Source organism: Cydia strobilella, chromosome 4 (assembly GCF_947568885.1).
Source record: "Cydia strobilella chromosome 4, ilCydStro3.1, whole genome shotgun sequence".
Classification (NCBI taxonomy): Eukaryota; Metazoa; Arthropoda; class Insecta; order Lepidoptera; family Tortricidae; genus Cydia; species Cydia strobilella.
The window spans coordinates 3,285,726-3,310,870 of NC_086044.1; the positions used below are offsets into that span (position 1 = coordinate 3,285,726).

General features: G+C 43.9%; 1 protein-coding gene across 1 annotated transcript; it reads left to right on the forward strand.

The window, feature by feature from the left end:
• Positions 1-616: 616 nt before the first annotated feature.
• LOC134740514 (cytoplasmic dynein 1 light intermediate chain 2) lies at positions 617-25,033 on the forward strand. Its single transcript, XM_063673020.1, has 10 exons — positions 617-792; positions 1,081-1,271; positions 2,275-2,478; positions 7,989-8,200; positions 8,945-9,174; positions 9,278-9,389; positions 11,032-11,169; positions 11,848-12,022; positions 16,517-16,592; positions 16,977-25,033. Exons 1-9 carry the CDS (start codon positions 719-721, stop codon positions 16,582-16,584), a joined length of 1,404 nt encoding a protein of 467 aa, XP_063529090.1. The 5' UTR covers positions 617-718; the 3' UTR covers positions 16,585-16,592; positions 16,977-25,033.
• Positions 25,034-25,145: the final 112 nt, after the last annotated feature.

Here is a 25,145-nt window from a genome sequence, read left to right on the forward strand (position 1 = left end):
CAGTAATAGAGGCTGTTCAAAAGCTCATACTACATGACACTATTTTCGATTAATTATTGAGTTAATTTTGACTATTACTCTTGTATTTATTTGATATTAATTTTCATTGTTTTTTTCACTTATGAATTGTAATAGTTTCTATATGTAAAATTTTCTTTGGTTCGAAACTGAAATAAATTATGTGATATACTTGTATTTTCTTTCGGTTTTTAAACTGAATGTTTTTTTACCTATAAAATTAAATGATAACGTAAAATCTTAATTAAAATAATTTGAAACTACTTAAAAATTTATTCAAAGTTAATTGCTTTCTAATTGGAATGTTTTACTACACATGCCATAGTCCCCATAGTCATTAAAGAAAGTACAACCAGTGTTGCACCAGTCAATATTTCAAACTCTCACAGAGGTAAATAGATTGAATGGTGTTCGATTATGTAGTTAAATGATATATGTTCCTGTGCTGCATTTGCTTAAAAACTTTTCTAGTTATATGTGTAATTATGGTTTTCAATATTTAAGAATAAATTTTTCAACATTTGTTTTATAATGTATGATATTCCAAATCTACTTTCGGGTAAAATGCCGGCATAACATAATATTATCGGTAAAAGTAAAATCTTGCTATAGCAACACATTTCATCGCGAGAGTGACGTATGAACGGCCGAAAACGAAAAGCCTCTGTGTGCCGTTGTTATCTTCTAACATTTCTGAAGAATGGAGACAAACGGCCAGGCAAATGGGCCTAAATCTAAAAAGGAAAAAAATGGTGATACGAAGGACAACTTATGGTAACGGTTCACTGTTATATTTGTGTCCAACCGAGTCCCCCATATAGGGGATCTAATGTGTCACACCTACGTGATGTCAATTCTCATACCTGAGAAATATGTGACCTAGCTGCGACGTCTTACCTTTGTTTGTAAAACAACTGTGGAATCCTTTCACATTGTATTCATATACACGCATTTCTCCCCCGCATCATGTGTAACCAAGTTAAAACTCATAGTGACGTTTCGTGCCAAACTTGCGTACGACGAAAATTGATGAACATTGATCGAATTTTTAACATTTTTCAGGTCTGCGATTTTAGAAGAAGTCCAGAATCAGGGCAATACGAAACTACCTTCAAACAAAAATGTGTTAGTTTTGGGTAATAATGAGACTGGCAAAACCACACTAATCGCGAAATTACAAGGAGTAGAGGATCCTAAGAAGGGGTCGGCACTCGAATATGCATATATAGACGTTAGAGATGAGTATCGCGATGGTAAGTTCTCATTTTTACTACTAATAACAATGCTTATAGGTTAACTATGGTACAAACATGTAAACAGATTCACGAGTAAGAAACTGTGTCAAAGCTGCTTTGAAGTCTATTTTAGTGTGAACAAGCAGGAGTAATAAGAGCAACTTAAAATATGTGTCATTCTTTCTCTTTAATATTACCAGTGTACAAATAAATAAATAAATAAAATAAATAAATAAAATAGCCATTTATTTCGACCTCAAATTAATTTTTTTTACATTTCTTGTCAAGTTTTAGGAAAAGAAAAACAAAACATGTCAAATTCTTAATTTAAACATAATAATAATAAAGTTCTTTGTCGTATATGTTATTTGGTATTTTTATTGACATTGGTCGACTTGCCTCCCGGCATAGGCCTCCCCTAAGACCTTCCATTCCTCTCTGTTGCTTGCTCTTCTTGTCCATGTTGGTCCAGCGATAGCTCTTATGTCATCTTCACCAGTGTAGTGTGTAGTTAATAAATACACATTTTTGACTAATGAAATGGATCAGCTGACTTTAGTTTAACCTAACAATGTTTAGAAACAGTGTGTAACCATATTCAACATCATAAATTAAAAATAAAATAATAAATCCATACATTATTAGTAATTCACTTTTCATATGCTTAGGAGCAGATCTGCTCCATATATATTCAACTAAATTCAACTACATGAAGTTGTCACAATTGCTATTTATATGGCAATTTTTTGACATGGGCATACAAAAGGTTAATAGTAATCAAAATATAATTCTCCTCGCATCCTTTTTCTTGGACCTGTAAAACAGTTTCTTAGCCTGACCATAGTGGCACTGCCTATAAGCTCCTGGCTTCAAATTCCAATAAAGGCATTTATTTATCTGTGTTATGAATATTCTCTATTTATTTAAGTATTTATCTGTCATGTATATCATCATATAGTTCTCACAACACACACCTTATTGAGCTGTGTAACAGTCACTTAATTTATTAATATTCCTCCAGATCAAACACGCCTCAGTGTATGGGTACTGGACGGTGATCCAGGGCACACTAACCTGCTCAAGTTCGCCCTCAACGAGGAGACATTCCCCCACTCGCTGGTCATCTTCACGGTGGCTATGACCACGCCATGGGGGATTCTGGAGCAGCTACAAACCTGGGCCACAGTGCTCGGGGACCATATAGACAAATTGGATCTCACACCTGGTGAGTTCAAGATTCGACATCATCTTCCTTGTCTTGGCATTTTGCTACAGTTTATTTGGGGAACCTCGGGTCCGCTTAGAAACCTAATCATAAGAATTGGCACAGGTACTACACTGAAGCTACTCCCAACTAACCTCCTAACCCAGAGGGGGAGCTGGGCCTTATTGGAATTAGGTTCCCTCATTTTCTCACAATATTTCTCTTTTAATGATTTTCGGCCAGAAAGACTCATTGGTAAGGCTTCGAACCCATGGCATTAATGAAAAAATCATCTAGTAAATGACAAAAATATACCTACCTAAATTAACTATAATAGATTTATAGTTACCTTTTTAGATGTCGGTTAAAAAGAGTTCTACCTAGATAGGTGAATGCAACAGATAACCATAAAGCTTCATCTAATTAATTTTTATCTATTATCTTATCTAAACACAACGTACTTAACGGACATAATAATGCACCCTAGAGTAGTGATGCGTCATTCGGATCCGTTTAGTGGACTGTGTAATTAACTGATTAAAGCTAAGCTAAGTTCTTAATGCTGTTATCATAAGATTGAATTTCGCTTATCCTTTGTATCCTCATGGCTGAGAGACCTGACGAATATGGACACTCTTCACCATTACTCTCCAGGCCGCTCTGTCTTGGGCCCGGTGCATACTAGCCTGCAATATGGCGTTTGTAACGCGTGGCCATACGTCCATCTCTACGATTTCTTGCCATGCGGCCAGTATTTATGAGCTTTTCCGGGCTATCTGGATTCTGGGCCTCTCAGGCTCAGATGACCGAAGAAACCAAGTACACGTTGGAAGCAAACAGTGGAGCCTCGTTGTAATGTTAAGTTGAAATACCCGGGCGAAGCCGGGGCGGGTCGCTAGTATATTATATATCCTAAACCGTAACATTTAAGAACGAAATGCTATTAAATCTACTTTCTACTTTTTTTGCGCACAACGCGAAAGAAACTTTATTTGTGTAATACAATTTTACTACTTATTAATCTATAAATAAGTTAACTACCTATGTTTAACTTAACTCAGTTCGAAACAAAGATAATAAACCAGTAAACAGTGGGTAGGGAAGGAGCCACAAATTGTTACCACAAAATATACCAGTTTACCAGTTATTATATATTGTATATTAAGGATGGTCTACAATAGTACGCACGATACTACCACTACTTGACGACAGACCTTTGAGCCGTTTTTTTACGTCTGTACGTGTACTGCGTACAGTCAGTGATCCCACGAAAATGTTATATGAAAGTGTATGTGTATTAGTGTCTCAAATGACATGTGAAGAGGCCATTTTTGTTGCTAACGTTTTTCAAACTTGTAGTGACCAATTGACCATTACTGCCACTGCTATTTCCTTGATATAATATGAACGGCCGTTCATTGAAACAATACGTCAATATAGCGTAATTTTTTCTTTTTACTTCTCATGCTCGTAAAGTTCGACTTTAAGTCGTGTGTAGACGTCATAAAGTTGCTTATTATGTTCTAGAGCATGAAGTAAAATCATCTATTACGACCCTTATTGATTTAGCAATAAAGTCCAAAATCTGCCATACAAACTGCCAGCCCTGCCGGCGTGCCGTGCCCCGCGCCCCCGACACAACCGAGTACAATGTTCTTTAGTCTTGAATAAATACGGTAAAATAACCTAAAATATTGGATATTTTTGTATGTATATTTTACTCACAATGGCAGTGAAAAGTAGAGTGTATAACTCAGGCATAAATGTCCATTTTTATCCTCGAATATATTGCCTCGGATAAATTTGGTTCACTTTAAGCCCTTGTTGTACTATCATCATCTTCCTCGCGTTGTCCCGGCATTTTGCCACGGCTCCATGGGAGCCTGGGGTCCGCTTGGCAACTAATCCCAAGAATTGGCGTAGGCACTAGTTTTTACGAAAGCGACTGCCATCTGACCGTCCAACCCAGAGGGGAAACTAGGCCTTGTCGGGATTAGTCCGGTTTCTTCACGATGTTTTCCTTCACCGAAAAGCGACTGGTAAATATCAAATGATATTTCGTACATAAGTTCCGAAAAACTCATTGGTACGAGCCGGGGTTTGAACCCGCGACCTCCGGATTGCAAGTCGCACGCTCTTACCGCTAAGCCACCAGCGCTCTCGCCCTTGTTGTACTATATTCATGGAAAAATATAAGTTTTTATCCTCGAAGTCATTAATAATCACGCGATGACCGATGACCTCATTTTACGTTTATATCTTTTTATAGTCTCTCTAGAAACTTTTTCTTTTGCTCTTAGGAGTCTTAAGCATGCGGTGTTATTTGTCGAGCAATGGATTTAATTGAATAAAATTTATTTTTTATGTAACATACCTCGCCAAGAGTTTCTAAGGCCCAATTAACACTTTATAAAGGCTGGCGTCCACTAGACTCGCCGATAATTTGCCTCCTATATTTTCTAATGCAACTGCGTCCATTCGATTCGATTTGCCTCGGCGAGTCTAGTGGACGCCAGCCTTTAGTGTTACTTGCGTTTGTGGCAAATGTATATAACTCGCAATAAACACTAATCAATGTGTAAACACGCCCCAATGTGAAGGCCATCACACAAACCCGTATCGAACTTATACTATTTACAATAAAACTCCAATTAATAATGCCAACTATGAGCGAGCTGAATCTTCCACTCGTTGTTGCAGCGACCGACGACGTAAAAACGCGGGACGATTTAAATGAATTTAAACAGTACAATTCGGTCCGGTCGTTATCAGAGATAGGAATGTAGGTTGAAGGCGATAGATAGCATAGTAATTTGTTTCTTTGCATAATATAACGATAGAAACACGGAAAGTAAGGAAATGCATTGTGTTATTCTCGCAACACACACGGGTAAAAAAGTATGAAGATAAGAATTCTAAATTTCAAATAATGCTGACAGTTGTCTAAGATACATCTCTGTACTGTGCTGTCATGATTACATATAGTACATAATAATATTATACAATAGTTATTTTCTATACAAGTGCGGAAAAGAGGAAATTCGAAACGAGTGGCGATAAATTAAAACACGACCGCAGGGAGTGTTTTAAATCGACACGAGTTGCGAATTACCTATTCGCACGTGTATCGAACAACGTTTTACAGTACATATGGCCCTTTACTATGCACAAAAAGTGCACTCAGTGCGATAATTGGCACAATACGTGACTATGTTGAAAATTTAAAGGGCCATATGTATGTACTGTAACTGTAAAACGTACATGATACATGTGCGAATAGGTAATTCGCAACTCGTGTCGACTTAAAACACACCATTCAATCGTGTTTTAATTTATCGCCTGCAATTGTTGCGAATTTCCTATTTTTCGCACTTGTATCGTAATGTACAGTCAAGTGTAAAAATATGTGTGTAGACAACTTACTCAAAAATATGTCCCATAGTTCTTAATTCGCTGCCATAAGAGCAAAAGGGCTTATTACACTTTGCTATATTTAGTGACTAACAAGAGGGACGCCGCTATACGTGAGACGCGATAAGAGATACATCCTATCGTTTCTCGCTATACGTGAGCGTCCCTCTTGTTAGTCACTAAATTAGGATAGTGTAATAAGCTCTTATGGGACATTTTTAAGTAATGTTTGTGCACCTATATGTTTACACATGACTGTACTAATACAGAATTTAAATGCCCAAAAGTTGCTAAAAGCAAATTGTTACTTATAATAACTCGTGTAAAGCACAATGACCCAGAAATTTCAACAAAACTATCAGAAAAACGTAATAGCTCTTCAGGTAGATTCCATGATAAGACACCGTCAGCAAAAAAATACAACAAAATCTTATTAAAACGAATCCGCATCCAATACTCATCCTATCTTGATCTAAAACAGTTGACTAGTTTGTGATCCTATTTGACATAAGATCTAAAAATAGATTATACAAATTTTACCTTATTGCAATCGAGTAAGGCTCAAAATTGTAAATATATCTTTGACGTAAGTTTGTCTTTAATTATAGAGTAGTCAACACATGTGCATTTCTTTCGCCCTATTCCTTTATGATAAAGTTGAAAATCATGTGAATATTTGTGTCGCTAACTGTACTCGATGGGGACCCCGTCAGACCGTGAGTCAGACGTTACGTCAGAGTACTCGTAACGCTTAATCAATGCCACATATTTATGCAATAAAGTGGTTTGTCAACTTGACTAACGCTTGAATCTTGACTGTTAGGTAAATTGATGAATTGATTGCTCAAGTGCTCAATCAATTTTGATCGTGAATTTTAATTCAAACAAGTTTTTAACAGGATACATCTACTGATTTTATAGAAGTAAGCCATATACAGTGGAATCCGTTTATTATGACTCCGCTTATACTGACCAACCGCTTACTATGACGTAATTACTGTGCGAAGTTTGGTTTTCGTATAAAATTCTTTGTGACAAAGTCGGATAAGATGACTTTGCTTACTATGACGTCTATGACTTAAATCCTATTTTCACGAAATTATGTCCGGTTATACTGACACATTCGCTGGTTTTCGTGGCCGTCCCCACGTCTTTCCCTGCGAGGACGTTTGGTGCGTGCATGGCATGTAAGTTGTTTTAGTTTTGATTCTCAGTGACAAGTTGATAATTGGTACAAGGTTAATAAAACTCATCTCTCGCAAAGGAATTAGAGATTAATTTGGAAAAAATTACAAAAATAAGAAGTTAATCTACTATGTTTTATATGACGTCCGCTAAGTATGTCGTGTTTATCACTTTCCTTCGATGTCATTATGCGCGAATTCTACTGTACATAGAACTATGCCGATAATGAGAAACCCCTAACCTGGCTTCTATGAACTTGGTTTGAATTCAACATGGTTTGGACACAAATATCAAATACAAAATTAAGTTAGTAAAGCAAAACAACGTTTAATAAAATAAAAAAACTCGTTTTTCAAGTTCCTTAGTTAGAATAATGAATGTATTGCGTATAGTTATTTATCACAAACCTACTAACTTTTTATGCCACAGAAATTTTAACGTACTTATAGACTATTTACATTCCACTGAGTATCTGTTATAATTGTTACGCACTTCACTGAATCATTGTTTTAAAACCGTTTTCGAGATTTTGCAAGATTTGCAATTTTTCACTCTACTTCCTAGACGATAATATTTCTTCGTGAAGGATCACGTAATGTATATTATGTTATAATATGTATTTAACTATTTAATATGAATTAGTGAGAACCTTTAAGAGTCACACGAACCCGCCGCCCCCCGCCGCCGCTCTGTGTCTATCTGTGTGAATTTTTATTAAATTATAATATAATTATTACACCTCCATAGGTTATTCATACTTAAATGACTTCTATAAGATGGTCATATTTCTATGATAGTCTAATTGCGGCCTAACGTTGTCAGAGGTTTTTAAATTTTGAACTTTATTGATTCTTCCACGTTTTGAAGTAACCAAATTCGTATTTCCATCCATGCTTTGCTTTTTTTATAACCCAGATATGTCTTTTCGCCCACAGAACAAAGGTTACAGAGTAAAAAACAGCAGCAGCAGAAATGGCAGCGGTACACAGAGCCCGGCGACGAGATGGAGCAAGCAGCCTCATCGCCCATGAAGAGGTCCTCTAGGAACCTGTCGGACGACCTGGACAGCGAGGATGATGAGAACCCGCTGCCCGAAGCTGTGCTGACCACTAATCTGGGGTTGGATATAGTGGTTGTTGTCACTAAGGTAAGTTAACACTGAAAAAACAGCAACAGCAGAAATGGCGGCGGTACACAGAGCGCGGCGACGAGATGGAGCAAGCGGCCTCATCGCCCATGAAGAGGTCCTCCAGGACCTGTCAGATGACCTGATCAGCAAGGTTGATGAGAACCCGCTGCCCGCAGCTGTGCTGACCACTAATCTGTGGTTGGATATAGTGGTAGTTGTCACTAAGGTAACACTTTTGAAATAAAGCATGTTAGTCATTTTTCTAGCCGCCAACAGTGTAGCAGGATAACAGTTATTTTCTCCTCAATTATTTATCGGTTGGGATTGTTGCGAAGTCTGAATCTCGAAAAGCACAGTACTTTTCATCACGGTCGCGATCTCCAGAGGTTAGATCCTTTATCAGGGGGTTCGGGGGGAATCGTAAAATCTTAGAAAACATCTTATAATACTAAGGTGTTGTCATGGAAAAGTTCAGATCCACTGCGAAACTCCCCTTTTCAAATTATAATAAACCACACTACACTATTAGGTGGCGGCACAAAAAGACGTCACCATAGTGCTCAAAATCCTTTTTTAATCTTTTCTAATCTTGGATAGTTGGATAGCCTAAATACAAATTAAAATTTTGAATTTTGTAATCTCTTTCTATATATGTCCTATGTCCTGGCTCCACAGCAAGTAATAGGCCATATGGTGTCCTTATACAACTTTGGATCTCAAAAATCCCACAGTTCCTTGTCTCATGCTAATTCTTTTCCCCAGACTGACTACATGAGCACCTTAGAAAAAGAGCACGACTATCGCGACGAGCACTTCGATTTTATGCAACAATGGATCCGGCGGTTCTGCCTCCAGTACGGCGCGGCTCTGTTCTACACGTCCGCTAAAGAGGACAAGAACTGCGACCTGCTGTACAAGTACCTCACGCACAGGATATACGGCCTGCCGTTTAGAACTCCGGCCCTCATTGTTGAGAAGGACGCCGTGCTGATGTGAGTAATGGATAAACTGCTAATATAATTTCTAATGTGCAATGATGTTAATATACAAATCGATTGCTAGAACTATATATACTTATTGTATCTCCTTTTTCAGACCCGCCGGTTGGGATAGCATGAAGAAAATTAGCATATTATACGAAAACATGCAGAGCTGTAAACCAGACGATTACTACAGAGACATCATAGTGCAGCCAGCGACGCGGAAGGTAAGTTTTGATTGTAAAGTTCACTTTTTGCGATGATTCCCAAGTAAACCTTTAACGTACCCTAAAGTTGAAGCCTTTCTATAATAGTTAAATTTGCTGTGTCTTTTCCATAGTAGGGTAGGTAATTGGAGATAGCCACACTGTTTACCTAGTCGGCTCATAAGTTCTGTCATATACATCAAATAAAATCAAAAGTTTAAGTTTATTCCGTATAATTTGTACAGCGTTTGAAAGCTTATAAACTAGAGAATCTAAATGTATAACATTTATTCAAAATGACCGCCATAATTATCTACACAGGCTTGAAGTCTTCGTGGCCAGTCGTCAATGGATTCACGCACCACTTTCATGTCGATATTGGCCACTGCCGTAGCAAGAGATTTTTTCAGCGAGTCTAGATTTGCATGAGGTTTTGAGCACACCTTTTCCTCTAAATACTGCCATATTTTATAGTCTAAAGGATTAAGATCTGGGCTAGAGGAGGGCCAATCTTCATGCCGTATAAAGTCGATTTTATTGGAGCCGAGCCAGGCTTGTGTAGACTTTGCCTTATGGGCTGGAGCAGAGTCCTGCTGGAAAACCCAATGCTGGTTTAGAAACATCGTATGGGATAGTGGTTTCACAATATTAGTCAACACCGTGTCTTGGTACACTTTGCCACTAGTTTTTACTCCTTTCTCACAAAAATGCATACTAGTGACGCCCGCATAAGAAACTCCCAGCCAAACCATCACAGATGAAGGGTGATGACCTCTTTGAATACGGGGAATGCTATTAGACGCTTCTTTACTATTGCGAGCGTACACTCTATCATTTTGTTTATTACAGTTTTCTTCTATGTCAAAAATTTTCTCGTCCGAAAACAGTATACAACGGTGCTTATTTTTAGCGTACTTCTTCAATAAAGCTTTAGATCTTTTAAGCCTTAAAGCTTTAAGCCGACCATTGAGAAGATGGCCAGTTTTTCGTTTATAAGCACGAAGTCTCAGGTCTTGATTAAGCACTCTTTTCACCGTGTTTTTGCTCAAACCCATCTGGAGGGCCATAACTTTTTGTTTCCTAGCGGGATTTCTGGCAATGCGTGCCCTAATTGCTTGTACAACCGCTGGAGTCCTAGCTGTACGCGGACGACCGCTTCTTTTCTTGTCATTTAAACTAGATACCTATCTGTATCTTTCTATGGTACGATACACAAATCTTAGAGAGAATTTTAAATTTTCAAGTAGCTTAAAAATTTTAGTCGGCGAGTGACCACAACGATATAGTGCAATTATTGCGGTACGGCTATCTTTAAGCGTCCACTCCATGTTGAAGAAAACAGAAAATTGCAAAATTATACTACTCAAATATTTAATAAAGATTCGAAATTCAAATGCAGAACGGTTTTTGTTTTAGGAGTTCCAAATTTAAATTTTAAAGGCCAGTGACAGAACTTATGAGCCGACTAGGTATAAACGTTAAATATGGCGGCGGCAGTAGTCATTCCATAAGCAAATTTTAACGAGTTACGAGGATTTGATGCGATTGGCTCTCAATTTTCTTTTAAGTTGTTATTAATTAGTCTAAAAACGAGTTTAGGGTTTTGTTTAGCTATTTCGTTTAGTTTGAACAGTTGTATTTGATCATTCATACATTGTGACAGAGCGGAGCTAACCGGGAAGCAGAGGTGGCGGCAGAAGACGAGCAAGCATTCCTGCAGCGCCAGCTCGCCGCGCTGCAGGCCGGCACGCCCGCGCCGCGCGCCGACTCGCCGCTGCGGGCCGCGCAGCGCGCCACGCAGGTATCTACTACACCCCACCCCATACTACAGCAAGCATTCCTGCAGCGCCAGCTCGCCGCGCTGCAGGCCGGCACGCCCGCGCCGCGCGCCGACTCGCCGCTGCGGGCCGCGCAGCGCGCCACGCAGGTATCTACTACACCCCACCCCATACTACAGCAAGCATTCCTGCAGCGCCAGCTCGCCGCGCTGCAGGCCGGCACGCCCGCGCCGCGCGCCGACTCGCCGCTGCGGGCCGCGCAGCGCGCCACGCAGGTATCTACTACACCCCACCCCATACTACAGCAAGCATTCCTGCAGCGCCAGCTCGCCGCGCTGCAGGCCGGCACGCCCGCGCCGCGCGCCGACTCGCCGCTGCGGGCCGCGCAGCGCGCCACGCAGGTATCTACTACACCCCACCCCATACTACAGCAAGCATTCTACAGTATAAACAGTGTACACCGATTCATACCGTGTAATCCATCTTCGAACAATAAAAATGTGCGGATCTCGGGTAAAAACAATGACATCATAATACACCGGCATTCTCAACATTTTTCCTCGCCGCGCTACTAGGTATAACCGAACTGAGATTTATTAATACCTCATTCGAGACGCGGTGTAATATGTAGACTGTCTGTTTTATATGATAATACTATCGCTTATTCTGTGCCATTTACTTACATAAACATTTGTTCACAGTTGGACGGCGCCAAGATCGGCATGGGTCCCGGCACCCCGGGCAACGAGGGCGTGCTGGCCAACTTCTTCAACTCGCTGCTGTACAAGAAGACCGGCAGCCCCGCCGGCCGCACGCCCGACCCCGCGCCCGGAGCGGCCGCGGCGGCAGCACGCTCCGACGCGGCCGCCGAGCTAGGTGAGCCACGTCACGTGTAGGGAGACACACTCGCGCTGTACAAGGAGACCGGCAGCCCCGCCGGCCGCACGCCCGACCCCGCGCCCGGAGCGGCCGCGGCGGCAGCACGCTCCGACGCGGCCGCCGAGCTAGGTGAGCCACGTCACGTGTAGGGAGACACACTCGCGCTGTACAAGGAGACCGGCAGCCCCGCCGGCCGCACGCCCGACCTCGCGCCCGGAGCGGCCGCGGCGGCAGCACGCTCCGACGCGGCCGCCGAGCTAGGTGAGCCACGTCACGTGTAGGGAGACACACTCGCGCTGTACAAGGAGACCGGCAGCCCCGCCGGCCGCACGCCCGACCCCGCGCCCGGAGCGGCCGCGGCGGCAGCACGCTCCGACGCGGCCGCCGAGCTAGGTGAGCCACGTCACGTGTAGGGAGACACACTCGCGCTGTACAAGGAGACCGGCAGCCCCGCCGGCCGCACGCCCGACCCCGCGCCCGGAGCGGCCGCGGCGGCAGCACGCTCCGACGCGGCCGCCGAGCTAGGTGAGCCACGTCACGTGTAGGGAGACACACTCGCGCTGTACAAGGAGACCGGCAGCCCCGCCGGCCGCACGCCCGACCCCGCGCCCGGAGCGGCCGCGGCGGCAGCACGCTCCGACGCGGCCGCCGAGCTAGGTGAGCCACGTCACGTGTAGGGAGACACACTCGCGCTGTACAAGGAGACCGGCAGCCCCGCCGGCCGCACGCCCGACCCCGCGCCCGGAGCGGCCGCGGCGGCAGCACGCTCCGACGCGGCCGCCGAGCTAGGTGAGCCACGTCACGTGTAGGGAGACACACTCGCGCTGTACAAGGAGACCGGCAGCCCCGCCGGCCGCACGCCCGACCCCGCGCCCGGAGCGGCCGCGGCGGCAGCACGCTCCGACGCGGCCGCCGAGCTAGGTGAGCCACGTCACGTGTAGGGAGACACACTCGCGCTGTACAAGGAGACCGGCAGCCCCGCCGGCCGCACGCCCGACCCCGCGCCCGGAGCGGCCGCGGCGGCAGCACGCTCCGACGCGGCCGCCGAGCTAGGTGAGCCACGTCACGTGTAGGGAGACACACTCGCGCTGTACAAGGAGACCGGCAGCCCCGCCGGCCGCACGCCCGACCCCGCGCCCGGAGCGGCCGCGGCGGCAGCACGCTCCGACGCGGCCGCCGAGCTAGGTGAGCCACGTCACGTGTAGGGAGACACACTCGCGCTGTACAAGGAGACCGGCAGCCCCGCCGGCCGCACGCCCGACCCCGCGCCCGGAGCGGCCGCGGCGGCAGCACGCTCCGACGCGGCCGCCGAGCTAGGTGAGCCACGTCACGTGTAGGGAGACACACTCGCGCTGTACAAGGAGACCGGCAGCCCCGCCGGCCGCACGCCCGACCCCGCGCCCGGAGCGGCCGCGGCGGCAGCACGCTCCGACGCGGCCGCCGAGCTAGGTGAGCCACGTCACGTGTAGGGAGACACACTCGCGCTGTACAAGGAGACCGGCAGCCCCGCCGGCCGCACGCCCGACCCCGCGCCCGGAGCGGCCGCGGCGGCAGCACGCTCCGACGCGGCCGCCGAGCTAGGTGAGCCACGTCACGTGTAGGGAGACACACTCGCGCTGTACAAGGAGACCGGCAGCCCCGCCGGCCGCACGCCCGACCCCGCGCCCGGAGCGGCCGCGGCGGCAGCACGCTCCGACGCGGCCGCCGAGCTAGGTGAGCCACGTCACGTGTAGGGAGACACACTCGCGCTGTACAAGGAGACCGGCAGCCCCGCCGGCCGCACGCCCGACCCCGCGCCCGGAGCGGCCGCGGCGGCAGCACGCTCCGACGCGGCCGCCGAGCTAGGTGAGCCACGTCACGTGTAGGGAGACACACTCGCGCTGTACAAGGAGACCGGCAGCCCCGCCGGCCGCACGCCCGACCCCGCGCCCGGAGCGGCCGCGGCGGCAGCACGCTCCGACGCGGCCGCCGAGCTAGGTGAGCCACGTCACGTGTAGGGAGACACACTCGCGCTGTACAAGGAGACCGGCAGCCCCGCCGGCCGCACGCCCGACCCCGCGCCCGGAGCGGCCGCGGCGGCAGCACGCTCCGACGCGGCCGCCGAGCTAGGTGAGCCACGTCACGTGTAGGGAGACACACTCGCGCTGTACAAGGAGACCGGCAGCCCCGCCGGCCGCACGCCCGACCCCGCGCCCGGAGCGGCCGCGGCGGCAGCACGCTCCGACGCGGCCGCCGAGCTAGGTGAGCCACGTCACGTGTAGGGAGACACACTCGCGCTGTACAAGGAGACCGGCAGCCCCGCCGGCCGCACGCCCGACCCCGCGCCCGGAGCGGCCGCGGCGGCAGCACGCTCCGACGCGGCCGCCGAGCTAGGTGAGCCACGTCACGTGTAGGGAGACACACTCGCGCTGTACAAGGAGACCGGCAGCCCCGCCGGCCGCACGCCCGACCCCGCGCCCGGAGCGGCCGCGGCGGCAGCACGCTCCGACGCGGCCGCCGAGCTAGGTGAGCCACGTCACGTGTAGGGAGACACACTCGCGCTGTACAAGGAGACCGGCAGCCCCGCCGGCCGCACGCCCGACCCCGCGCCCGGAGCGGCCGCGGCGGCAGCACGCTCCGACGCGGCCGCCGAGCTAGGTGAGCCACGTCACGTGTAGGGAGACACACTCGCGCTGTACAAGGAGACCGGCAGCCCCGCCGGCCGCACGCCCGACCCCGCGCCCGGAGCGGCCGCGGCGGCAGCACGCTCCGACGCGGCCGCCGAGCTAGGTGAGCCACGTCACGTGTAGGGAGACACACTCGCGCTGTACAAGGAGACCGGCAGCCCCGCCGGCCGCACGCCCGACCCCGCGCCCGGAGCGGCCGCGGCGGCAGCACGCTCCGACGCGGCCGCCGAGCTAGGTGAGCCACGTCACGTGTAGGGAGACACACTCGCGCTGTACAAGGAGACCGGCAGCCCCGCCGGCCGCACGCCCGACCCCGCGCCCGGAGCGGCCGCGGCGGCAGCACGCTCCGACGCGGCCGCCGAGCTAGGTGAGCCACGTCACGTGTAGGGAGACACACTCGCGCTGTACAAGGAGACCGGCAGCCCCGCCGGCCGCACGCCCGACCCCGCGCCCGGAGCGGCCGCGGCGGCAGCACGCTCCGACGCGGCCGCCGAGCTAGGTGAGCCACGTCACGTGTAGGGAGACACACTCGCGCTGTACAAGGAGACCGGCAGCCCCGCCGGCCGCACGCCCGACCCCGCGCCCGGAGCGGCCGCGGCGGCAGCACGCTCCGACGCGGCCGCCGAGCTAGGTGAGCCACGTCACGTGTAGGGAGACACACTCGCGCTGTACAAGGAGACCGGCAGCCCCGCCGGCCGCACGCCCGACCCCGCGCCCGGAGCGGCCGCGGCGGCAGCACGCTCCGACGCGGCCGCCGAGCTAGGTGAGCCACGTCACGTGTAGGGAGACACACTCGCGCTGTACAAGGAGACCGGCAGCCCCGCCGGCCGCACGCCCGACCCCGCGCCCGGAGCGGCCGCGGCGGCAGCACGCTCCGACGCGGCCGCCGAGCTAGGTGAGCCACGTCACGTGTAGGGAGACACACTCGCGCTGTACAAGGAGACCGGCAGCCCCGCCGGCCGCACGCCCGACCCCGCGCCCGGAGCGGCCGCGGCGGCAGCACGCTCCGACGCGGCCGCCGAGCTAGGTGAGCCACGTCACGTGTAGGGAGACACACTCGCGCTGTACAAGGAGACCGGCAGCCCCGCCGGCCGCACGCCCGACCCCGCGCCCGGAGCGGCCGCGGCGGCAGCACGCTCCGACGCGGCCGCCGAGCTAGGTGAGCCACGTCACGTGTAGGGAGACACACTCGCGCTGTACAAGGAGACCGGCAGCCCCGCCGGCCGCACGCCCGACCCCGCGCCCGGAGCGGCCGCGGCGGCAGCACGCTCCGACGCGGCCGCCGAGCTAGGTGAGCCACGTCACGTGTAGGGAGACACACTCGCGCTGTACAAGGAGACCGGCAGCCCCGCCGGCCGCACGCCCGACCCCGCGCGTTTTAGGGTCCTAATAGCCTGCCCAGACGAAAATAGCGCGCTTCAATTTATATTACGTCTCTATGCCGCTTTTAATGCCTTAATTATGCCAATTTTATAACTCACAGTCGCGCATAGTAGTGAACGCTGCAATGGCGTCTTACGGTCGAGAGTCTGGCGCTTTGCATGCATTTTACGTTTATGGAAGCGGGCTGGAGCGGAAGAGCATCTGGACGGGGTTAATGTGGCTCTATTATCTCGGGAACGCGAGTGTACGTTCGAGTGCACTCGCGCTGCATCGCGTCTTAATGAAGTCTACATCGCGACTGTGTCGATGCTGTATCGCGATAGTAGCGATGCAGAATCGTGTTTACGTGAGCCAAGGTACCACGGGACTGTATCGTGGCCTATTTGCGATTTCATCGCTGCAAAAATTCGCTTTTGTGCAACTTGTTTGATTGTTGTTTCAGACCGCCTGACGCGCGCGAAGCCACGCCCGCCGCCTCCGATCGACTTGAACTCATCCTCCGAGTGCTAGCGCTAAGGGTAAGTACTGTTACTGTTACATTACACGTTATTACACAGAAAATAATGACTTGTAGACAAAACTTGCAACTTGCATGATAACAATCACAAAGGTTTTAAAAAACAAAAAATATCCAAAGCCGGAATCATACACATACGGTAAAATAATCATTGTAGTTTACCAGCCAAGTCCAAAACACTGGTAACTCTTTCTTGCATTCCCCGACTGGTAACTACTTTCTATATCCACACTTTTTCTTATTGCAAACAAAGTCAGCACATGAGGTAAAATAAACATTGTAGTTTACCAGCCAAGTCCAAAACACTGGTCACATCTTACTTGAACAAGCATTCCCCCTTTACTTGTTGCAAGCATAGTCTTCATAAATTTTGTCTCATTTCCAGGTACAATGTCGTACAGCGGGCGTACAAAGCACTCGCCTACACCGCGCTCGTTAAACACATTGCTGGCTTGTACTTGTCGACGCGACATTACTCGCGGCCGGGTAAGCATCCATCCCGTAGGGCGTTCCCGGATCCCGGGAGCACAGTCCCGGACTGCAAGCATCCGTAGCTCCCTGCTTCGTCTAATCGCGTTACGCCTTGAGATTCTTCCAGTCGCGGTGTATATAGGATTCGGCGGATCGCAAACATAGTTTTGTACTCATTTTATAAAGTGTTGGGCGCCATTGTAAAACCTATTTTAAATTGAAATAATAGCTAATACTATTAGGATTTTATAGACACTTCTAATATTATATGACTAATATTTGATATAAAATAGGCCGACATGGCATTGTGAGCGTCCGCGATACACTGTATTGTTTATATAAATTAGATATTTATGCAATGAACTTTGAAATTTGAATAGCTCTTCAATGTTGCTCTACGAGGATAATTTTCTATTCTGTAACAATTTTTGTTTGTAATTGTTCATGATATTAATAAGTATTTATTTAGATAGCATCGTGAAACTGATTGTAGTTAAAGGTAAAGCCCAGCATTCACTATACGACACGTATGAATCGGTTGACAGGCTGCGGCTGCGCGTCAGATTCGGATACACGAGTGGATTTTTTTGTAATCCAGCGTATGTAATGGAAACGAACACTCAAAAATGCTCATTACAAGACCTTATAACGTTGTAATAACAGTTACGAATGGTCAAATTGTGTTGTCGATGGTGAATGCTGGGCTTCATAAGCATCATCTGAGATTAGGAGGTTCCATAACATGTGATCTTCTGTGAAGACTGGCCGTGTAAGATCAGGACACGTTTATGCACAATGAAGTCACTATTTGTACAAACCGTGTTTATGTACAATGAAAATATTTGTATGTAACGATCATTTCATACGCTCATATGTAAATTGTTGTTTTCGACGGTCCGAGATGTAATGGTGACCTTTGTTGTGTGTTTTAAACGAATTTATTTATTACTTAAAGCATAATTCTCATTTTGATTTGTTTACCCCCCCACAGACAGTTGAAAATGTTTATAGAACTTTTTTTATGTTTATGTGATTGTAACTTATTTTTTATTGAAATTGGATTTTGTTCTTAACATGGTGCAATACTGAACATTCCAAACGTGGTTTGGTGCTTATTATTATAGTAAAAATATTGAATAATATATGGCGTTTCATTTCATTGCTTGCCTTATTGCTCTCTCATTCGGCTTCTAATGGTTAGTTATAGCTTTGTCTCGCTCTAAAGGTCATCATTATATATTGGTTCCAAACTTTCCAATCATATGCTTCAAATTTATGATAAATTAATAATCCGAATCATATCTTACTTAGCGTACTTAATCTCATATATCAACACCCCAATGAAATGCCGATGTTTAGGCATTTGAGTTGCATAACATTAGTATTTATGTAACTATTAAATAATAAAACAATGAAGGTTTTGTGTAACTTATTAACATGCATAGCTTAGGTATTTAATCATTATTATGACTGCCTTGACAAACTTATTTGGGTACCTTTTTTTTGGCAGCTATAATCACTTATGCCAGAGAAGTATGCAAACTTGGCTTTCGCTCTGCTGTGCACATTTTTGGATGTTGGCCTAATGCTTTTTAAATAGATATGTTGAAGCATTATATAGATAAATTGACTAATATAAATATGAAAGTAATCCAATATTATTTCCACAATGTGTTTATGTGCAGCTAACATTACCGATAATAGTACATATATAACTCACGCATTCCTAAAAGGATTCTATCTAAATAAGTTTGTCAATATTTCCATGTCCTAGTGAAAGTTAAATCACATTATTAATTTGATCTTAAAACTTATATTTTATATAATATAATTATTTCATTATAATGATTGTTCATGAAAGTAGTAGTTTCTGAACTTAAAATGCTAAAATTACCAAATAGGTTTTTCTATTCAGATTAAATTGACCTAAACTTACCTTTCTATTCGTAATGGTAGGTAGAGCCTACAGAGAGTAAAGATGCCTAGAGTTAGACCAAAATAAGTCTGCAACGATTTTGATTATACGTCATATTTTCATAGAAGTTTGACGTTTAAATAACACTTTAACTGCGCGTGCTATCAAATTCGTTGCAGACTTAGCTTGGTCTAACTCTAAGTAATTTAATTTCTTATTAACAATTTGAGTTAACTTTCACGGATCAAAGTAGGTAAATAACTCAATGTATGTTAAAAATGAATGGCAAGAGAAAAATTGTCAGTCTACTAAACAGTCGGTTATCGCAACTCTACTTCCTATCTTAAAGGTATGTTTTTCCGGTAATAAGAAATATACCTAGCTAAAATTTACTACTTGTCTTTTTTTAGAATACGATTTTAAGCTCCAAAATTAGTCCGTTTTTTTAAATAATATTTCATGTCGCGATTTAAATCTGGTATTACTATTATACTAGCGACCCGCCCCGGCTTCGCACGGGTGCAATGCCGATGTATTATACATATAAACCTTCCTCTTGAATCACTCTATCTATTAAAAAAAACCGCATCAAAATCCGTTTCGTTGTTGCGTAGTTTTAAAGATCTAAGCATACATAGGGACAGACAGACAGACAGCAGGAAGCGACTTAGTTTTATACTATGTAGTGATTTAAAGAAACAGTAGTGTTAGGTACCAATGTACCCGCATTGTTCGATGTTGCCAGTTTAGACCTCTGAAGTTAGAACTTATAACTTTATAAAATTGGGCCCTGAAGACTGCGAAGGCCATGATAGGACCTTAAAAGCTACGAATTTAACTCCCACGTACGATCAGTGAAAATCAAAAGCGACATCGCTGTATAATTTAGTAGATTGACAATTTTCATTACAAGCAATCAAAGGGCTTGTCAGTTTTGATACGAAATTTGTATGGAACGTAAATGGAGTGAATATAAACTATTTTTATAATGGGGACGAAATGTTAGGTGGCTATACGCATTACTTATCAATACCTAGAACTAACGTATTGCGATTTGTAAGATATATGGCTGACCGTGTTACCTAGGCTGTAAGGAAATTACATTTTTATCGCTAGCTGGGCTTGAGGCTTATTTCTCACTTCTGCAATAGGCCAGGGGTAGTAAACAGGGCAGGTGAGCATGGCTTTAAAAAATGACAATGAATCTAAAGAGCGCTATTGGTACACCATCGCTGTTACACTCAAATGCTCCGTTTAGCACTTTGTCATCAAAATTCATGTCACAAATCATGAATTCAAGCCTCATCTGCCTGAAAGAATTATCTGCAAAAAATATAATGAGTATGAAATGTATTTTTGCCAAGAGAAGGGTGAATTAATTCGTGAACAAAAATAAAGTTAAGTTGCGTCTGTACTCTCCGGTATATTGATGTTTGCACACTTGCTGAAAAAAACTGCTTCTGAGTATTGCAAATTTTTCGCTGTAAAAAGAGCTTTAGTGAAATTTGCTTTGTTCGAAATTAAACCCTATATGATAAGGAGCAAGGGCTATTTTTCTACAACTATGAGAAAGGCATAATAATGGTGTCTGTAACAACGTTATATTTAAAAGTACGATTTAGTGAATCAAACTTGCGAGGTGAGAAAAAAGCTCTAAAAATATGGAAATGGTATATTTTGCGGTTGATGGTACAGTCGAGGTCAAAGATATGTTTACATTTTTCGCCTTATTACAAACTAATAAGGTGCAAAAGTGTAAACATATTTTTGACTTCGACTGTACATCCGAATTATCAAAGAAAATTCTCTAGTAATCCATAGAAGTACCAGTTTTCAAACTTAATTCGTTTCTATTGGAAGCATTACCAAAAAGTATTTTTGTTGTAAAATGAACCTTAGTGCACCTGGAAATACGACTTTTAATCGATCAGCTTTGAGATGATTTTTTCTCAGTGAATGACACAGATATTATCTCTAACTGTACGGTGTACGAGAAAAATAAAATAGCGCAATTACTTTATTTTATTCTTGTCTACATGATGTAAGCTATTTTACAATACAAAATTCTGTGTTCCTTTCCATTCCTGGTTCTAAATCTGTTGGTTTCTAAAATGCTATGTTTCGCATTGTTTTATAGCAAACATACGGTCGATATTCCCAAACATTTTTTTAGTAAAGCTAAGTATGATTTTAAAAAATCTGCTTAATGATTCATAAAGAGAAGATGTACTCGTATAGGTACTCCATATATTCGATGTATGGATTGCTGTATAATTTGTTCATACTATTATTTCTCTGATTCCTAGGTAACATTTTAAGTATATTTACGTATGTTATGTGTATGTTTACTTGAATTCAATATGGTTTCGAAATCAGATTAAATGAAAATGTTTTGTTCAGCGGAATTAAATTATAAAAATTATGTACTAGTCAAAACACCAGTTTAAGTTCATTTTTTGTAATGCATCTTTCTGTGATATGATTTTTATATTAATAGAACAAAATATCCTCTTGTTACAAAATGCATGAAAAAGCATCTTATTTGGCTTATCTACTTCACCTAGCCTTTGCGTACAGTAAAACTAATAATAACTATTAAATTAAAAAATATATACCCCCTACGCTACATGCCAAAAAATCCATTTTATGCCAGAAATGCCTTACATCATTTTGGAAAAGAACTGATACTCTTCAAAGCGCTGGATCGATTTGTATGAAACATAACTATATAACTAAGAGCCACCGCAAGTAAACTCGCTTTCACGTAAATAAAACCACATCGAAATCGGTTCATCCGTTGGAGAGCTACGATGCCACAGACAGACATTGGTGTTAAACATATAATACCTCTCTTATTGCTTCGGGGGTTAAAGATCTAATTGTTATTGACAGTAAGCGCCACTTGCACCATCCCACTAACATCGACACTGGGTTAACGGTTTAACCGCTTAACCCCGGGTTAGTTGGAAGGAGCAAGTGGCGCCAAGAGTGGCTATAACTGTACCTATAGAAAATATAGAAATAACAGAAAGAAAGGCGTATTCAATTAAAAAAGTTACTTTTTCATGCAGATTTTGACATTCTTCTTATATGTATTAGCCACATAACATCCTCAACTAGGAGATAATTATAGGATTTTTAAAGCGTTATTTTAATTTCATTTATGCTCAACTGTTTAAGAAGTTTTTGTTGATGTTATTTTTAAATGTATAATTTTCTTTAACACCCTCAAACTAACAGTTAAACCATTAACTATGAAAATTATACAAAAAAGTTTACAGATGAAATTAAAAATAGATGTGGTGATCTAACATAGTGAAAGTTAGTGCCAATGCAAAGTAAATCTTATGATATACTCACAAGATACATACTTAGTTGCTATTATGAAACCGATTGATCAACAAACACTGTTTGATAGTCTCGCATCTATTGTTTATTCAGTCTAATATTTCTAGGTAAAGTAAGGACGCTAAGCACGGATAATTTCGCCACCCGCCATTTCCTATCTCTATCGCACGCGCATAATTATATTGCTGTCTCGCTCGCAGAGTGGCATTGACCGCTATACTTGCTGCAATACCAACTGGCGACTGAGATTATAATGTTATCCTTTACCCTTGTTAAGACCAACCAAGTGTGAAAGAGATGGCATTATGACCTGACTCGCCACTTAGTTTTGCGGCAAGTATAGCATCATCGGCGGCACAGCAATATATAGTTTGTCAAAGGACTGTCTCATTTCAAACATAAACAGAGAGAATCATACTATCTTTGTCTTACATTAGTACTAGCACCCAAAAGAAAAGGATGAGTATAGTTTTTTTTTGTTCTTATTTACTGACAATTTGGTAGAGGGTGCTTTGCGTCCTTACATTATTTGGCAGCCATTTTGGTTGTAAACAGTTGCAGCGATTCTAGCTAAGGCATAGTGATTTATTATTAGATTCTCAATGATAGTTTTGTTACGCTTTGTGTAAGATTAGATCCTAGTAATCATTTAGTTGTTAAATTATTATTTAATGAGAAAAAAATCGAAAAATTAATAATTATAGTAAGCGACAAATCGATACAATTATATTGAGTGTAACATATTTAATACATTGAATTTTAAAAAAAATGTGGTTAAAATGACGGACAGTGTACATCCAATCCATTCCATGTATTTGCAAATCGGCTGGCTGTGTTTAAACTAAGGACGCTATAAGTACGAAGAATTTCGTACAGTCGCCATCGGATATATCGGAGCGGCCGAGATGCTCAAAAGTATCTGAACACGCACTCTAACGCCTTGACAATGAGGGCTACCGGTTTTGTGCTCACCAGTTGGCGCCACTGTAGATGTAGGTCCAGAAAAACAGATCTCAAAATTCTTCTATGCTTATTTTTATAAAATCGATACATTTTAATATACACAAAGGTATTTTAACGTCTAAATGTGTAATTTTATCAACCTGTTTAATTTTTAGCATATATTTTAGTTGGCACTTTTTTAAACCACTAACATTTATTGAGCTAATTGAGCTATATCTATTGTTTACCATGATTAATCATAATCAAAGATGGACAAATATTTACCACAATTATGAATAAGGAGTGGAAATTCCCGATACTTAAAAAAACTTGAAACCCCCCAAACTTCTATGCATTTGACATTTTGAAAGACCTCCATCTACACTAGCGCCCCTGGCGGCGAAATTAAACGATTTAGATGTTTGTGAGCACCTTGGCCGCTCCGATATATCTGATGGCGACTATACATTGACATGACACGCCATAATTTCCTATCTCTATCGCACGCGCATACTTATATTCCTGTCCCGTTATGCTGCCGGCGGTCAATGCCGCTGTGCGAGCGAGACAGCTATACAATTAAGCGCGTGCAATAGAGATAGGAAATGGCGTGTCTATGTACAAAATTCTTCGTGGTTAGCGTCCGTACTTTATAAGTTGATAAATATCTGTACTAGCTAGCACACTCTTAACTGATTAATACTGAACCTTACGTCTTTGGTATAAGATCGACGAATAAAACAGTTAATTATGGACGCTGGTAGAGTTAGACCATGATAACTCTGCAGCTATTTTCTAACACAGAGCAAGAAAGTGTTATATTGAACGTCATAATTTTATAGACGTTTATGATAATTGATAACACTTCCACGCTCTGTGCTAAAAAATCGCTGCTGTTTTTTAATGAGTTACTGTGCCGATGGACCAAAACCGTTAAAAAATTATCAGATATTTAGAAACTTATATCTACTTGAAAGTGAACTATTGGAGAAACATCCATCCCTTTTGGAAAAAAACTTCATAAGTGTGAAAGGGATGGTTGTTCTATGTATGCAATAAACACAATATTCGATGTACAGTACTGGTAGTGGTTAACTATATGGTCAAAGAGTAGTTATAATAGTACCTAGGGTGCGTTGGGGTGAGATTGAACAGGTTTTTCATGCGGGGCAAAGATAGATATAACTCTTATTATATCCTCTTTGATGCGGGGTAAGATGAAAGTCGCGCGTAATGCTTCGGCATACGGACAATTTTTTGTCTTAAGTACATGAAAAACCAGTTCAATCTTATCCCAACGTACCCTACTACAGTTAAAAGAAAATAAAATGTGTCTCCAAAATTTAATTCATAATTTCATTCGAAATGCGTATAAATCATGGCCACTTACTGGCAAACCATTCAAACCAATACAATTACGACAAGGTTTTATCACTATTATATCATCAAATGTAGGAAAATAATTCTATTATAACTATTCTATGGTATTTTCAAACACTCGTCTCTAAAATAATACCTTTACAGGCTGATTGTAGTGTCAACAAATTATAGTAGGTACCGAACATTTAAATATAATCCTTTTACTTGTAAAGTTATTATACGTATTATAGATGAAAGTAATCAAATCCCTAGGTTATTTATCAAAAAGACAAGTCTAGAATCTGTAACTGTAATTACTTTGTTAGTAAAAGGATAGATTAGTCTTTTAGACAACACTGTACATAAATATTTAATTTGAATAAATAGCACGGAAACTGTTCTGATCATACGTTGTTTTATTTTTATTTAATTACTTTCCAGCTTTTTATACAAGTATATTTTACTCACGCGCTTGTGGTTAGAAGGCTTGTGACTGCTAAATTGTTAGTAGCAAATTAA

Excerpts from the sequence above, each read along its gene's own strand:
- LOC134740514 (XM_063673020.1), top strand. The coding sequence starts at position 719 with ATGGAGACAAACGGCCAGGCAAATGGGCCTAAATCTAAAAAGGAAAAA. Across the intron at positions 1,272-2,274 it reads TAGAGATGAGTATCGCGATG|ATCAAACACGCCTCAGTGTA; the intron begins GTAAGTTCTCAT and ends ATATTCCTCCAG. Across the intron at positions 11,170-11,847 it reads CCGCGCAGCGCGCCACGCAG|TTGGACGGCGCCAAGATCGG; the intron begins GTATCTACTACA and ends ATTTGTTCACAG.